Raw genomic sequence first — 18,199 nt, 5'->3', positions numbered from 1 at the left:
CGCTCTACCGCTGAGCTAAATCCCCAACCCCTCCTTGGATATTTTTATAGCATCCCAGATTCCTTGGATATTTTCTGCCTGGATTTTTGTTTGTTTGTTTGTTTTTAGCTTTAACATTTTCTTTGCCTGAGGTGTCTATTTCTTTTGCATTGTCTTCCACATTTGAGAGTCTTTCTTCTGTGTCTTCTTGTACTCTGTTGGTGAAGCTTCCTTCTGAGGCTCTTTTGGTTCTTTAATTTTTGTGTGTTATTTCCTTTTTAAAAAAGAAAATTCATTTACTTATTATATAGAAGTGCACTGTAGCTGTCTTCAGACACACCAGAAGAGGGCATCAGATCTCATTACAGATGGCTGTGAGCCACCATGTGGTTGCTGGGATTTGAACTCAGGACCTCTGGAAGAGCAGTCAGTGCTCTTAACCACTGAGCCATCTCTCCGGCCCCTCTTTCAGTTCTTACCTCCTAAATTTTTCATTTCCAGTTTGACCTCAGTTTGGGTTTTCTTTAGTGATCCCACTTCTACTTTCATGTCTTGAACTGTTTTCGTTACTCTGTTACCCTGTTTGTGTTTTCACAGATTCCATGACTGGATTTGTTCACACCCTCTCTAAGGTCCTTGAACATATTCCTAAGAGCTCCTGTGACTTCCTTGTCTAGTGCTTCAGCTGGACTGCATTTCTCAGAGCCTCTGTAGTAGGGTTGCTGGGTTCTGGTGGAAGGAAGAACATTGTCTCTGCTGTTGATGGTTGTGGTTCTGCCCTGGTGTCTAGGCATCTAGGGTAGGGATGATTGGGGTGATTGTAGGTGTTGATACCTGGCCTTGTCTTACTTGGTAGGTGTTTCATTCCTTGGGTTCCTGTGTCCTCTCTGATCTTAGGAAAGTGTGGTGACTGAGATGCCTGGCAGAGAGTGTTTTTGTAGGTCAGTGGGTGGCAGAGAGGATAGAGGTGGGCTAGGAAAAAGGCTGAGAGGGGCGTCAGGAAAGAGCTAAGGGCATCCTGTCCACACAAAGAGGAGGGGTCACCAGAGAGGTGAAGGTATAGTGGGAGGAGAGGATCTAGCAAGTAGGTTTCAGTAAGACAAAGAAGAATCTGGAGAGATACAGGGGAAAGGTCTGGGGGCTCTGGGAGTGAACCAAGAGTTGTAGTTTTCAGTGAATGGAATTGAGGTGAGACATGAGCACCTGCACATAGTTTTTTTACCAGGCTGAGGGTGAGAATGGAGGGCAAGAAGAATGTTGCTCACCTACCTGTATCCCTGGCAGATGTGGCCATTAAGAGTCCCACTTACAAAGTGTTTCTAGGTGCTGGAGACGCACACAAAGAACGGGGATGGATTAGAAGGGAGGATTGAGAGTGTCCACAAGAAGGAAGGAAACTGTGTCCACACCAAGGTTTGGTGGAGTCCCAAGGGAATGGAGGCAGGGTGGAAGCAGGCTTATTCAGGGGTGGAGACAGGCCTAGAAAGATTGTGGGCTTTGTAGATGTTAAAAAGCTGCTCGGAACATCATGTCATAAATGATTTTAACTAAAATTAAAGTAAATGTGTGCTCGCTTCAGAAGTACATATACGAAAATCGTCAGAATACAGAATACGATAGGCCCTGTGCAAGGATGAGCAGCAAATTCATGAAGCAATACACATTATGTTTGCTATATTCTATGAATTAGTTCGAATCTGAAATTACCCCCAAAAGTTCACGTGTTGAAGATCTGATCTCCAGTCCGGTGTTCTGAGACATGATTGGACCATGAGGACTTCAACTCATCGAAATACCTAACCCATTATGCGTTCCTAATTTGAAAGGGTGGCGATTAGAAACTTAGAAGATGGGACTTAATCGATGGGGGTGGCATACACAGAGGGACTTTACCTTGGCTTCTTTATCCCTCTTTTTCTGTCTCTGCATCATGGCCCCCATTGGAAGAGCAACTCTGCTTAACCATACACTTCCCACCATGATATCACTCTGACAAAAATAAAACAACTGGGGTTGGGGATTTAGCTCAGTGGTAGAGCGCTTGCCTAGCAAGCACAAGGCCCTGGGTTTGGTCCCCAGCTCCGAAAAAAAGAAAAAAGAAAAAAAAAAATAAAACAACTGAGCTAACCATATAGACATGAGCTCCAACAAATCTTTCCTCCTTTCAGGTGTTCACATATGCTGCCAACATGGTGGCACTCAGAGGGGACAGCTCCTCATGGCTAGCTCAGCCTTCTTTGTTGTAGAACTGAGGCCCAACAGCCCAGGAGTGGCCCAATTCACAACAGACTGGGTCCTCCCAGCCAATCACTGACTTAAAATGTGCTCTACAGGTTTGCCTATAGCCCTGATCTTGTGGAAGCAATTTCTCAGTTGAGGTTTCCTCCTCCCAGACGACTTTGACTTGTGTCATGTTGACATATAACTGCCATGACAACCAACCCCTTGTCAACTTGACACATCAATACAATATTACAAACTTAAAAATACCACAGCCTTTACCAGTTTAAGCACTTTAAAAGTCCAGTTTCTAAAATAAAAATGCAAAAATTTCTTTTAAAAGCAAAAGGAAAACTCCATTTTTTAAAAGTTCACAGTCACGCAACTGTGGGCTGTTACTGGGGTGGGGGTGGGGGGGTCTCTGCAAATGCCACAGCTAGAAGAGTAACCATTCTCATGAGGCAAAAAAGAAATCTGGTTCAACACAAGCGAGTTAACCAATATTGGTTCAGACTTCTAGAGTCTGACCCAGGGCTGTTTATTTTAGGTATATTTAAGTACAGTAAATTTTGGAGGGAAAAATATTTCCTGGTATACCACAATCTCAGGAGAACAAGGAGGAATGATTACATTGAAACTCTTATCAAAGTACAAGTCACTTCTACATTGAGAATGGATTCTATAGATAGACTACTTGTGTTGTCTTAATGGCCTAAGGGAGGATCTGGTGTGGTCTCAGTCATACAGATAAAGTCTTCTAGACTATTATCCACCTCCAGTCCTGGGTGTGGAAGAGACCACACCCAGACCACGAGACCCTGGCCATACAGACAGTGCAAGGAACTAAGCCATTAACTAACTCCAAGAAGAAAACAGGTTATACATCCCTGGTTTTCCCATCATGAGTGTAAGGATCCTTGAACTCTCCACATCTTCTCCCTTCTCTATTTTAAAGGAAAAATAGTGGATGTAATAGAGGCCAAGATTGAATGCATTACCTCTATAACTAGTCTAATTAATATAGACAAGCATAAGAGAAGTACGCAAATCATTAATTTGACCATCAATAGTATGAGAAAAAAAAATCTGACATACTAAAGCAACATATGCCAGGAAATTGTAGAAAACACAGATTGTATTTGAGCAAGAAATAATCTATAGCAGGATCTATTCTGTAAAACCGTGGTCCTCAATTCACCATCTCTTGATTAATTTCTGCTAACATTTTTTTCTTATGTTGTCAATAGGTATGCTATAATTATTAACAGTAATATTTCCTGGGACTGGAAAAATGGCTCAGCAGTTAAGAGCACTGACTGCTCTAAGTTCTGAACTGGTCCTTGAAAGACCCCCTCCCAGAAAGGGAATTGTACAAGCCCAAGGCCCTCAACTATAGAAGTAAAAAGTAAGTTTTTAGATACACAGATTCAGAACTAAAATAAGCCTGGAAAAGTTCAGATGTGTCCAAGCTTTGTGGGACAAGCTGACCCATCATTTAGACGAAACAGACCATAAAAGAAAACAAAATACAGAAACCAGACTAAATTATGGACACTGCTCCATGGGCCACCTGACAAGGAAAAAGAAAAAGTCCCTGACCCCCCGGAAGCCCTGACCACCATGTACTTTTTGCTAACTCACTGTTATGATTATAGCCAAAATAGGTAACATACACGTATGCCTCATTTACTCCACCAATCACATCCCTGTAACCATACATCTGCTTCTGTAAGCCTGCTTCTGCTCCCCAATGCCCTATAAAAACCCGTCCCTGGTTCTGCTAGGCGCGCCAGTCTTCTGAATTGACTGGGATGCCCACAGATACCTGTGTATCCTGATCAATAAAAATCCTCTTACAGATTACAGCCTGTGGACTCGGTCTGGTCATTGGGCTTAAAGATCTCCCTCCTGAGGGAAGATTCTCTCTGAGAGTCTTACAGTCCTGAGTTCTATTCCCACCAACCACGTGGTGGCTCACAGTCATCTGTAATGGGTTCTGTCGTGTTGGAAGACAGCTACACTGTACACTGTACTTGTATACATAAAATAAATAAATCTTTAAAAAAAAAAACAACAGTGCCCTGGTGATGTTAGGTAAAAGAAATGGACTTGTACAATCAGAAAACAATGTAATATCCACCCAAAACTTATTTAATTAGGCATCACTGCATAGCTATCAAAAATACCTACATAAAACTATTAAAACAGCTAACACTGTGCAAATCAACAAGACACAGTTTCATAAGGGCAAAGGGACTAATTACATCATCTGTCACCCCAGGAAGCGAGATTGGTGACTACGATCACATTTACTTTATAGAGGCAAGATGGCCAAGGTCAAATGTTGAAAATACTTAATAATTTGTGATGTCATCGATTCAGTTATGAAAGAATATGAAACCTGATTTGAAGATTTCTGGTATTCCCTACTGACTCTTGTACTAGAAAGTAGTCCGCACTCTACCAGAGGAGAAAGGTAAACACCCACCCAGCTACAAACCATTCGATCTACAATGGTGTCATCTACCTACATGATATGCTGGTGCGATGCTGGCACAAACGATATAGAGACCACTCTCTGATTGGATTTAAGGCCCGCTCCATGAGACGACACCCATGCCTGACACTGCCCAGGTGGCCAAGAACCTGAGACTGGACAGACCAGACCAGGACAAATGCTATTGTTCTGCTCAAAGAGCACAGCATTAATGTGACTCCCGGTGACATTCCGTTACACCCATAGATCTGTGTGTCACTCAGCCATCATCGGAAAAGCTTCCTCTTGTAGTAGATGAAAGCTAACAATGCCAAGGCACACAACTGGACAATGTGTAGGAAGTGAGGGACTTTGGAACACTCAGCCCTATATGGGACGTCCCCCTCAAACCCCTACCCTCAGGGCTCAAGGAACTCTGTGGAAGAGGAAGAAGAAGAGCCAGTGAGGATGGAGGACACCAGGGAAACAAGATCTTCTAGATACACCAGGACTGATGTGCACATGAACTCACGGAAACCATGGCAACATACTCAGGGCCTGCACAGGTCCAAACCAGATGGGTGTCCCAGTGTTGAGAGAGGAAGGAGACGTGAGCTCCCATCCATAACCAAGGGGTTATCTCCAACTGACAACTGCTCGCAAAGGAAAAATCAGTTTTCTCTAATGGTATTCAAACCACACTTAAAGGCAGGCCCCATGCCAAGCAATAGACAGGTAACACAAAATGAACTCAATGCTATACGCCATAACTATACTCCACCTCACCTTTCCCAGTTTTTACATTTCCCACTCTTCTGTGGGGTTTTCTGGACCTTGAGGGGTTGGTATGCATATACAAATGTTTTTCTCTTTAAGCCTGAGTATTGGAATGCTGTCCCAAAACAATAGTGTAGACCACAGTAACAGCCATTGTTCCTAATACTTTGACCAGTTGGACACCAACTGTACCAAGAACTTCTCTTCATAGCTGAATGCAGCAGCAATGTATGGGTGTAAGCACACATGTTTAGAGGACAATTTAATAATAATTTCCATCCAAGTCAACATTCCTCACTGGGGCCCAAGTCTTTCCTAGTCATAGGGCTTTGCCATGTTTTATAAGAACAGGGGGGTTGGGGATTTAGCTCAGTGGTAGAGCGCTTGCCTAGGAAGTGCAAGGCCCTGGGTTCGGTCCCCAGCTCCGAAAAAAAGAACCCCAAAAAAAAAAATAAGAAGAAGAACAGGGTGCTTCCTGTGAAATGGGCTTTCATTCTACTGGATTACTTAGTTGGACCTTCAAGCGTTGTATCATTACAATGTCAAAGGGCACATCTTGCCTGGGATGGTGATGGCCTAACACATAGGTTCCACAGCTGAGCAAGACTGTTGGTGACAAGTCAGCAGCCTATATAGCTCCTTCCTGCAGTAGAAATGCCAGCCAGTTAGAAACTCAGCCCCACCTTGATTTCTCCATATCCTACCAAAAAAAAAAAAAAAAGCCTATAGATTCTTCAGTAATAAAACTGTTTCTCTAGGCAACACCAACAACACAGGAAAAAAAATAGCAGAAATAAAATAGATACAATTTTTTCTCTAGACCTGCCCAGCCTGACATGAAAGCTATTTAAAACAGACTTATTAATGTCTTTTAATAAATAAAGGACTGGAGAGATGGCCCAGTAGTTAAAAACACTGACTGCTTTTCCAGAGGTCCTGAGTTCAATTCCCAGCAATCACATGGTGGCCCACAATTATCTGTAATGGAATCTGATGCCCTCTTCTGGTGTGTCTGAGGACAGCTAACATGTACTCACGTAAATAAAATAAATCTTTTAAAAATACTTAAAATGTAGTTAATCCACTGACAAAATTAATTTACTAATTTTGACTGTGTAAAAATGGATACCTCATTAGATTATTAGAAAAAGTTTTAGGTATGTTGCAAAGTATTTGACTGTATGGGATCATTTTCTAAAGTGTAGTTTATGATCTTTACATATAGATTCTGTCTAATAAAAGCATAGCATCTGAACTGGCATGTGTTGTAAATATAAATTACAAGCCACATTTTGGAGACTTAGTATGAACAGAAACAATATAAATATTTGGCACACGGGGTTAAGTTATTGATCTTAATTTAAATGGATGTTTTAGAGGAATGGTTCCAAAGTTCAAACCGTGTGTGGCTTGTTTTGCATTTCTATTGGACAAGCTTCTCTACACCAGTGTGGCAACCTGTGTGTGTTTCCAGGAAGACTCACATCACCAAGTGCCCTGAGTTCCAATATCCTAGCTAGAACTTGAAAGATCCTCTCTAGTTCCCTCTGCAGACTACCCTTAAGCCCTTTCCCAGGAAGAGACCTGACATTTTGCCAGATCATGGACTGCATCGCTAAGGCTGTGCCCACAATCCTGCTTCAGCTGTTCATTCATGGCCATCTGGGAGCAGGGCTTTACATGGTGGCTCTGGACTCTCGGCATCCTGGGGAGCACGAGCATTGCTGAGGAATAACCTCTCTGTCTGCACCCAGGCCCTCTGCCAGGAAGTCTATAGTGTGTGGGAGAGGGTACGGGGGTGGATGGGCGTTGAGGGTAAGAAAGCTGTGAGACTGACATATGTCTAACTAAGGTCTAAACATCACTTCAGAGACTGAAAGGGCCAGATGAAATGGGATCCGGGAGGCTGGAGAGACAGCTCAGTGGGTAAACTGCTTGCCGAACAACTTGATCCCAACACCCACATCAGAGCCTGTATCCCTTGTAAACAGCAGAGACAAGGGCACCCGGGGCTTGCTGGCCACCAATCTAGCCAAAGCAGGAAGCAAAGAACAATTGAGGGAGACACTCAACACTGACCTCTGACCCCAAGGGAAGATGCACACCTGTGTAAATGTACACACACACACACACACACACACACACATACACACACACATACACACACACATACACACACACATACACACACACATACACACACACATACACACACACACATACACACACACACATACACACACACATACACACATACACACACATACACACACACATACACACACACATACACACACACATACACACACACATACACAGACACATACACACACACACATACACAGACACATACACACACACATATACACACACACACAGAGTACTAGGAATATACACACAGTTAAGAAATAAGGGAATTAGAATGGAATTAGAACAACATCCTTTAAAAACTTCACAAGTTGGCAAAGTATTTAAACGCACATGACAAGTTGGGGATGTGCTAGTCGATTACCACACTGAGAACGGACATCTCAGGCAACGCACACCAGAGTGATTACATATACCTCCTTCTAGAAAAGTCTATTCAGACTAAGCACAGGGTGCGTGGGAGAGCAGTTGTTCTTCATTGCTCTGTGATGGGCCATTTCTGAGTTTCTGTTAGGAAGCTGCACATTATAATTACATTTCCTATACAGTGTGCATCAGTATCCAGACTTACAAGACTAGAAATCCATAACCAAGAAAGGGGACACCAGAATGGGTAGGAATTAAGCGAGCAGCTGGGTGTGCACATCAAGCTTTAAAAGCACATTTAAAATTAACAAATTTGGGCATGGAGGTTGATAGGTTTCTAATTTTCAAATAACACTAAAGAAATGTAGGCTGATATTATTTTATTTTTAAGGCCTCAAACTTGTAATCCTCCTGTCTCAGAGTTTTGAGTGTTGGAATTGCAGGTGTAGCCGCTATCCCTAGCTCATATTGTGTGTGTGTCTGTGTGTGTGTGTGCGTTCATGGGTTTCCTGAAACAGTTTATCTGTGTAGCCCTGGCTATCCTGAAACTCATTCTGTAGACCAGACTGGACTTGAACTCACAGAGATCCATCTGCCTCTGCCTCATGGGATTAAAAGCATGCATGCACTGCCACTGTCTGAATGGTGTTCATTGTTAAAAGAGAAATTAAAACATATTTAAGGGTTGCTCTCCTCACATGTCCTGAGAGCAGAGACCCTAATTTAGTCATAATTCTAGGAACTCTTGACACCAGAAGCCTTTGCACTGATCCCAGTCATTCCAGTATGTCCCTGCCAAAGAATCTACTGAGTTCTGTTTTAAATGACTTTTTTATTCTTTGAACACTCCATACATTAGTACAATGCATATCGATCATATCCATCTACCTGCTCCCAATTCTCCCTAATGTTCCACTCCATCTCCTTCCTACCTACAGGTACTCCTTTTATTTATTTTTTTGCCATCAGTAACCTCCCCAGTCTAATTGGTACTGCCCATCTGCACATGGGTATGTAGCATCTACTGGGGCATAAACAACTACTGCTAGAGGTTAAAGAAGAACAATTCTCCCTGCCTCATCAGCCAACAATTGCCAGTAGCTCCACCAGTAGGGGTGGGCCTCAGGAGTTTCCTCCCATCCTCACTGGAATTTTGGCCGACTTGATCTTGTGCAGGTAGCCAAAGATATTGTAAATTGATGCCAACACAAGTCATGTCATGTCTCAAAGACATCCCCTAGGACTCCTCCTCATCTACCAACTCTTACGTTCTTTCTGTCCCCTGTTCTGAGACGCTCCCTGAGCCTTGGATGGGGGAGGATTGACTCACCCAGAGTTGAGTGCAGTTTGCATTTTGATCAATTCTGAATCTTTGCACTATTACTCACTGAAAAAAAAAAAGGAGCTTCTTTCACTAAAATAGCAAGCAGCTCGAACCTACTGACTCCTTTAAAAATACATTTTATTAATTCTTTAAGAATGTTATACAGTATGTTTCGATCATGTTCCTTCCCACTGTCAGACCTAATTCCTCCCTGTCCCATGCTTCCCTCCCTACTGGCTTCTTTAATCATGACGAGTTTAGAATTGAATTTGACCAAAGGCCAAGTAGGATTTCCCTGCCCTTCCTGAGCGTGCCTACTCTCATTACCAGAAGAGAGGGCTCTGGGGAGGAGGCAGCATTAGACCTGGTGACCTTCCTAGGGCTTTAAAAAAACACACTTTCATCCACAAGGAGGCCAGCAACGTAGCCATCTTCTTTCCTTTTCCCTTTTCTTCTTTCTTTCTCTCTTTCTTCCTTCCACCATTCTTTGCAAAATAAGATCAATAACAGCCAAGCTCCTGACTCCATAAAATCCTGAGTCATCTCTTCACATTACCACTGCGTGTCGCCTCAGGAACTCCCAGGCCCAGTTGTAGATTAGGGACACGTTGGAAATTTTCTTAGCCTGTTGACTGCAGTCACCACATGGAAATGTTTCTTGAAGTAAAAGGCAGGAGGGGGATAAAGAAAAAGTGCATCTTTAGATCGAGTACTTAAGACATGATGGAAAGACAAGTCTAGGCGTCTGTGCCTTCTCTTGGGCTCTTTTCCTTCTGTATATTTTGTCCAAATCCTATGTGTTAGTTGTGTTTTGTTTTGTCTTGTTATATTTTATTATTATCCCTAAGAAGCCTAGTTTTTGTCTGGTTGGTTTGGTTGGTTTTTCAGGACAGGGTTTCTCTATGTAGTCCTGGCTGGCCTGGAACTCAACTCTATAGACCAGGCTCGCCCTGATCTCACAGAGAACAACCTGCCTCTGACTCCTGAGTCCTGGGATTAATAGCACGTGCCATTGGTTTTCTAATGACAGACAGACAGAAAGGGGGTGAATCCAGATAGGAGGGGAAGGATGAACTGATAGTAGGAGAGGGAAAGGAGACAGTAATAGACAGGGATATGATATGTTATGTGAGGAAAAACATCTATTGTCAATAAAAGAAAACCAACCAACCAAACAAACAAACAAAAGCACCTGGTACTCTACAGGGGGACCAGGTTTCCAGAACAATTGAAAGTCACATTCTGGGGCATGTTTGAGAAGAAAACTGTTACCCTGCCCTTTAAAGTGGAAAGGAGTGCTCCTTAGAACATATTTTATAATTGTGACTCATAAATCATTAGTGGGTCATCAAATTCATCCCATGCAATAGAAAGAGCTCTAAACAAAAGCAGATGGCATAGGAAAGGCAAAAGGCTGCCCTATACTACGGAAGCAGTGTAAACTGTTTGCTTCACATGGCTGTGAAGGAAAGCTCCCAGGAAAAGAGGTTTGGGTTTCATTGTCTGTTTCTAAGTTGGGGGAGGGAGTTATGTGGGGTCTTTTTATTGTTTCTTTTATGCTGAGATTTGAACCAAGAGCTTCACACATACCAAGTACATACTGAGCCCAGCACAAAAACCTGTTGATCCCACCCACCTCCCACCATGGGGATCTGAGTCAACAACAAAGTTTTGAAAACCTGTGGTGAGCAACATTTAAAAGCTTTAAAGTTTAATATAACTTTCCCGTCTTGCTTTCTAAAATGTGATAGAATCAAGTCCCAACACTACACACAGCTAAGCCTGGGTCCTCCAAACTGTCATCACTAAGAAGAATATATTCTCAGTTTCATCCTGGTACTTCAAGAATTCAGACAACTATGGGCTACATCACTCTTATACCAGTAGTTTCTGTTCTGTGGCATTTTTGTTTGATTTTTGTTTAGAACCTGTAGTTCTGGCTGACCTGGAACTTGGTATGTAGACTAGGCTAGTCTTGAACTCACAGTGATATCTGCCTGCCTCTTTCTTGGCCTCTCAAAGACCTGGGATTAAAGGTGTACATCATCATGCCCAGACCCATGGGATCTTTTAATCAAGCTAGCAGCTATGACATGAGAGAGAAATATTCCCTTTAAATAATCCTTATATTTAGAATCCATGTATGAGGAAAAACTTGGCTGTAGTGCTTTCAAATGCAGCTTTTACTGAAAAAAAACAAAAACAAAAACAAAATAACCAAAATACCTTCCATTTACGCTGAGCCATATATTTCTGCAGCAGTAGTTGGGATCTGAGGCGAACGTTGGAGCCTGAGGCTTTGGCAATCAGGTGATTTAACCACTCATGTTTCAGGCACTGTGTGGCGCTCATCCTACAACTGTGGAGTCAAACCATTGAGTTGAGTTTCAACTTTTCAAGTTGTCTAAAAGTCTGTACTATTGGGTCAACAGCTCATCATTCCTGCAGATTTACGCCGCTGTCAAACCTCCCCTCCTCATAAGAGGCAGTGAAAGCTGTCAGTGAAAAGTTTCCTGACCTCTACAGAAGATTGTGTCCTAGTGACTCACCACTGCCTCCCACAGAGGGCTGGGAAGCTAAGGGAGAACAACAGGAAGGCCAGCTGCTACTAGGATTGCTCTTAGGAGAACATGATGCTTGAACAAAACCCATTTCTCCTGGCACAGTAGAGCATCAACTGGCTCATCTGAATTCCAGGTTGGGTTTCCTCACTCAGAAAGATTTTACAGTAAGAAATTGAAGACCCAAGAGCACTGAGCTGTCCTGAAGCCCGGATGCTTGGGCCTTTTTCCTAGGGTGTACTTTTGTGTCACCTTTGTGCCAGTTTCCAATTATTTCATGTCTGAGTATCAAAAAACTCAATGGCTCAATCTATGACTTTTATAAAGTTGCTTGTGTCAGCAGGTTTTAAGTCAACTCGAAGCAAGCTAGGGTCATTTGAAAGGAGGGAACCTCAACTGAGAAAATGCCTTCATAAGTCAGGCTGTAGGCAAACCTGTATGGCATTTTCTTGATTAGTGATTGATGTAGGATGACCCAGCCCATTGTGGGTGGCCCATCACCCATCCCTGGGCTGGTGCTTCTGGTTTCTATAAAAAATCAGGCTGACCAAGTCAGTAACAGCACCCCTCCATGGCTTCTGCATCAGTACCTGCCTCTAGGTTCCTGCCCTCACTTGCTTTGGATGATGAATTGTTATACAGGACTGTGAATGAAATAAACTCTTTCCTCCCCTAGCTGCTTTGGTCATGGTGTTTCATCACAGCAATAGTCACCCTAAGACACGGCTGAAGCTAAGAATGCCTTTGTGACGAAGAAATGAAGTACTCAGACCTGTATTCCAAGGGTGACACCTACATACCTCAGCTTCTTCCAACATTAGCTTATTATTAAGTGATAACTTAGAAATAACACTTATTTGTAATATAACTCTTTCTAAGACTCTGATGTCAAGCTGCAGCTCCTTTCAATAGTCCAAGCAAGTAATAGACTAAGAAATCTCACAGGATAAAAGGATTCAGCATACCAGCTTGGCACGCAGATCAGGGCCTGTTATAATGGCCACTGAGTGACCAGCAACTAAAATACCTCTTCTCTTTGACCAGCAACCGTGAAACAAAGTCCTTGGCTTCCTCTGACAGCCCTTTGAAGGTATCAGCATCGAAATCCCAGCTGCAGTTCACAATAAAATTCATGGTCTCTGCATCTGTTTCCCCTAGAAATGGGGACAAACCACTGAGTCTATGGAGAAGAGAAAGGACCATGAGTATATCATAAGTTCAGTGTATCACAAGCTTTTCTTCCACAACTTCTCCGTTGCATATGGCTCTATATGTTCACATGAAGGTGGGAGATGGGGGAAAGGACATTCTGAACAGTCTCCCATCTCATGTAACTTTTTCCTTATCTCTACAGCAATGATTCTCAACCTTCCTAACACTGCCACCACTTAATATAGTTGCTTATGTTGTGGTGACCTCCAACCATAGAACTACTCTGATAACCAAAACTGCAGTAAGGACTTTGACAGTCTTCAAGTGTCATGCGTTTATTGCTACTGATATAGCAAGCAGGCATCTGCAACTTAGAGTACATTCCAAGAGGTTGTAAAACCATTAACCAAAGGTCATAAAAGGGGAACTAATGATTTACTATAGGTGCAAGGATAGAAGATAAAATATTTACTGGGTTTATCTATACAAAACTTCACTAATAACTTAGTCACAAAAAGTTATGTTTTTTAACTCTTCATGAACTTATAGAAACTGATGACAGATAATGTTTAGCCAGATAGTTACTCTTAATAGATATGCATGTAAACATTCTCTGTTTCTAACTTCTTATTCAATTTTATGTTTGAATTTCTAGTGAACTTTAATTTAAAGGAGGGAGGGCAGTGCTTGGGAAAACCATGTGATCTACTCTCCTGGAAAAGGTATAAAAGACTGGGAAAGATCACATTCAAAGATACACATTGGAGAGAAAGCATTGGGAGTAAGGCATGAGGAACAGAGCATTGTTACATCAGAGCAGGAAGAGAGAGCAAGATTAGAAGGAGAATGCAGAGTGGTATAACTTAGAAACTATAAGGCAACTAAAAATATTAGGAGAGCAACATGCAGAATGCAGAGGGGGAAGAAGGAAAAAGAAGAAGCCACAAAGAACAGAAGAAGCAGGCAGGTTTCTCCTTACCATGGGACAGAACAGATCTTTTCTTTTCTTTTCTTTTCTTTTTTTTTTTCTTTTTTTAGGAGCTGGGGACCAAACCCAGGGCCTTGTGCTTGCTAGGCAAGCGCTCTACCACTGAGATAGACCCCAACCCCAGAACAGATTTTTTTCTTAATAGCAAGGCAGGCCCACTCTTACTAAAGAGAACAAAGCTTTCTTCTTACAGACTTGCCTTAATTTGTTTAACAACAAAAGTGTAGAAGCTTTTTCTTTCTCTATGCAATAAAGATGGATGTGTGTGTGTGTATGTGTGTGTGTGTGTGTAAATATGTAATTACGAGATAAGTATGTAAGTTGAGCCCACTGATTGGAATGGAGATTTACAATTGTGTGTGCATGAATCTATATATGAATTTATAAGTTTAATCCATATTTGCTTGTGTAAAAGTTTTTCCTTCTACAAGCTGAGTCTCTTTTCCTGGCTCAGTAGAAGTATATTGCTCCAAACATCCCCCTAGCCTGACAAGAAAGAGACATTTAACAAGAGGGAGAAGGCTCTAGTTTAATCCTTTACTTAACTCCCTGCAGTTTTATGATGAGGTGCCAAATGCCAAAGACTGCAGTTTCTGGCCCAAAAGGAACTCAAGCAGGTCAGCTACAGTAGCAAAGTGACTTAGATTTAAGATAGGTAAACATTTTGTTTTTATACATCAACCCTAAATATCTTGTGAGACCAAGTCTTACCCCAGCCGCAGCTCTTCCCCCTCTGCTGCTTCAAGTGGAACCAACAAGAAAGAATAGCCCGGGCTGGGGATTTAGCTCAGTGGTAGAGCGCTTACCTAGGAAGCGCAAGGCCCTGGGTTCGGTCCCCAGCTCCAAAAAAAAAAAAAAAAAAAGAATAGCCTGGGCTTGCCCCTGGCATTGTCTCATTATAAATGATTAGATGGGGAAAGAATAGGTTTAAAAGAAAAAGGGTTATGTAAGTTGTGAGGGTCTAAGAAAGTAAATACCAGTTGTAAAGGTCTAAGATATGTAAAAGGTGAGAATGTTTCAGACATCTTCCGCCTCTCTACACTACTGTTATCCTAAGACTTCAAAAGTTCACTTTTACCAATCGGTGGAGTTCTGATAAGCTATAAAGCACTGACTGCTATTATCAAAATCACATGCTCAAAAATTTACATTTCTTTTAGTTGTCTTCTAAATATGGACATAACAGTGCTTCTCATTGTGCCAAAAACATCTTTGTCCAATCTATACGCCCAGCCCTTGGGACAGAGGAAAGAATATTAATGCTTTGGAGTCATTTCTTTGGATTCCTAAGGTCTTATGATGATTCAAAGGCATGAATCTACTGCCTTTTCTACAATGTGAACTAAAGATTACAAACAGTGCTAATGTTAATATATTCAAAACTCATATCTTTTTTTTCTTTTTGTAAACTTAAAAAATGTATGTAAGCTTCAGGTAGCTGACTTGGTTCTGCCTTTTACAGGTCAAAGGGACTGCAGATGAGTACTCCTGTCAATCAACAGCCTAAGTTTTCCCACCTCCCTATTCCTGAGGATGGAATTTCTCTCTGTCTCTGGTCTCTGTCTCTCTTTGTCTCTGTCTGTCTCTATCTCTGTCTCTCTCAATCTCTCACTTTGTCCCCCTCTCCAGTCTTAAGACTCTCCTGCCCCAACTACCAGTACCACCGGTCTAGAAGTTTCAAATGTACACCCAAGTTAGATGATTTCCCCCAAGCTCTTTAACTTTGCCTTCTTTCCCTAGTCTACATCTGCCCCAGCAGATTTCTGTAAAGCCCAACCAACTCCATTTTTTAGAAAAAGCTCCTGACTAAGGGGCTAAACTCCAATCCCAGAAGGAAAACCACAAAGTCCACTTGAACAAACATCCTACGGCAACCTCCCTCCTGCCCCCTGCTTAGCAACAGCCATTCAGGCTACAACAGGTCAAGATACAAATAGATAATCTAAGACAGCCTGCACAAAATAAGTAGCCCAGCCATCCTGTTTTTCAGGTGGTTTTGCCCCCCACCAACCATGTTTGTTTCCTACAGATTACACCAGAAATGCAGTTTTTATAAAATATTAAATTGCTGACCTATGCGGAAATTCCCCAAGCTTGCTGTAACCACAATCAATACCCTGCACCCCTAGACTTGGGGTTCTCACTTCTGACCTGCTGCAACAGTGACAGTGACAGTGAGAGTCCTTGCTCAGGAGCTCACAATAAAGACCCTTGTGTGTTTGCATTGGAACTGGCTCCTCAGTGGTCTTTTAGGGGTTCCCTGAGACTTGGGCACAACAATTTCCAATCAACTTAAAAGGGCAAATTGTCTTCAAAACTGCCTACAAAGCACAGGACTCAAGCATTCCTTTGAAGGCTCCATATCGCTCCAAAGCAGCCTGGCAGTGGAGACAGATGTCCCTAGTCTACCCACCTCTACCCCTTTCAGTTCTTCTACCGTTATTCCAGCCTTCCTGGGCCCATGACAATGATGTCCTAGTTTTAGATCAGATGCAATTATCATCCATGAAAGGCTGGAATGTTAGATCTCAAAGACCACCCTGCCCAAAACAAACAACAACAAAAACCAAAGAAACTAACCAAACAAAAAACCAACCTAGGTGCCTATTTAACACATCAAAGCAGACACTGGCCAGCTCTCCCAGTACCTATGGCTCCTTCCAGCTCTTCTCACCCTGCCCCCTACCCTAAACCTCTCCTTTCCGAGGTCCAGACTTTCCTTTCCCCACTTCTCACCCTGCCCCTACCCTAAACCTCTCCTTTCCGAGGTCCAGACTTTCCTTTCCCCACTTCTCACCCTGCCCCTACCCTAAACCTCTCCTTTCCGGGGTCCAGACTTTCCTTTCCCCAGGTTCTCTTCCCTATTTAAACTTGGCCATTTTGACATTCACGTTAGTGGCTCTCGGTTCCTCTCTTGGTTCCCTGCCCTCTTGGTGCTCTTAATCAGTGGTTCCACTCTAAGTCTGCTTGCCCAATTCCCTTCTTCTGTTCCTTTCTCCCTTTTCCTCCTACCCCCACACCAGTTCTGGATTCTTCCAGATATCTCTCCCTCATATCTACAATAAAACCTTCTCAACCACATGTAGGATGGTCTTGTCCTTATTTTCATTTAGTAGCTAGAAGCAAGCTCCATCTGTAGCCCCCCTTAGGTGACTGCTTCCCTTCCATCTCACCGCCCTGCTCCTCTATCAGTGTTCCTGACAACACTGGCCAAAGTGTGTGTCTCTGCTTCTAAAAGTACCAATGTCAGATGGATAACCCAAGCCCCACTCAGAACCAACCTCCCCACCCCGAGTACTCACAGCATGTAGGTGATAACTCCCACACTCCACATGTCTGTTGGGAATGAGACAAACTCATAGTTAACAACTTCTGGAGCCAGGAACTCTGGAGTACCAAAGTTAACCTTTAGCTTCTCCCGAGGTTTATATCTGAGGAAAAGAGAAGAGTTAGGAGCACATGAAGGGAGAGAATGTGGAGCAGATGTGGATCCTGGAAGGAAACACTTCCCCACCCTACCTATCAGGTATGTTATCTGAGCCCCACACTCACACTACACAAGTGGTTTCCTGGGGGAATGATCAAACCCTCAACATTCCTTCCAGCCTCTCCATGATGGCTTAGAGACAATTCCACTAGGCTCCACCCAACAGCCACCTGAAGCCACCTGTAGACACCTGTAGACGCCTGCAGACACCTGCAGACACCTGCAGACACCTGCAGCCACCTGTAGACACCTGTAGACACCTGCAGACACTTGCAGACACCTGCAGACACCTGCTGACACCTGTAGACACCTGCAGACACCTGAAGACACCTGCAGACACCTGCAGACACCTGCACCAGGAGCCAGGTGCAGCAGCCTATAAAGACTGCTCACTACCCCACCCTCTCTCTCTTCTCCACCTCCCTCTCCCTCTCCTTCCTTTCTCTTCCTTTTCCTTCTCTCTTCTTCTCCTCCCATTCTCTCTCTTCCTCCTCCTCTCACTCTCTCTCTTTTCCTACATGTCCCCACCTCTCTTTCTGTCCTTCTCTCCTTCTTTCTCTGCCTCTACCTCTTTCCAGGCCCCTCCCACTCCCTTCCCCATCCATAAATCTTCTTTATTCTAGGCCTGTCACAGACGTGATTCCTCAGGGGGACACCTTGGCAGGGCCCACAAAGGCATCCCCCACCCCACCCCCGACACACATTACATCATCGTTTTACA

General features: G+C 43.1%; 1 protein-coding gene and 1 non-coding gene across 8 annotated transcripts in view; one reads left to right on the top strand and one right to left on the bottom strand.

Annotated features, from left to right (window-relative positions):
* Positions 1–1,545: 1,545 nt before the first annotated feature.
* Positions 1,546–1,647, top strand: LOC147999375 (U6 spliceosomal RNA). The gene has a single exon (XR_015644508.1). It is a non-coding gene; the product is annotated as a U6 spliceosomal RNA (small nuclear RNA).
* Positions 1,648–8,778: 7,131 nt separating this feature from the next.
* The window catches only part of Mylk3 (myosin light chain kinase 3), an 80,720-nt gene continuing 71,299 nt past the window's right edge, over positions 8,779–18,199 (bottom strand). For 6 of the 7 annotated variants that reach the window (XM_087594093.1, XM_087594092.1, XM_087594094.1 and 3 more), the window contains 4 exons: positions 17,294–17,422; positions 12,879–13,031; positions 11,517–11,649; positions 8,779–9,947 (listed from right to left, as the gene is read on the bottom strand). In XM_087594093.1, coding sequence (XP_087450219.1) covers positions 9,888–9,947; positions 11,517–11,649; positions 12,879–13,031; positions 17,294–17,422 — 475 coding nt within the window. In that variant the 3' untranslated portion in view covers positions 8,779–9,887. The remainder of the gene's footprint in view (positions 9,948–11,516; positions 11,650–12,878; positions 13,032–17,293; positions 17,423–18,199) is intronic. The other variant, NM_001110810.1, reaches the window with a different exon arrangement.

The sequence above is a fragment of the Rattus norvegicus genome, chromosome 19 (assembly GCF_021556685.1).
Source record: "Rattus norvegicus strain SHRSP/BbbUtx chromosome 19, alternate assembly SHRSP_T2T, whole genome shotgun sequence".
Classification (NCBI taxonomy): domain Eukaryota; kingdom Metazoa; phylum Chordata; class Mammalia; order Rodentia; family Muridae; genus Rattus; species Rattus norvegicus.
The sequence above is the reverse complement of the archived record's forward strand: the minus strand, read 5'-3'. Positions and strand labels throughout refer to the sequence as shown.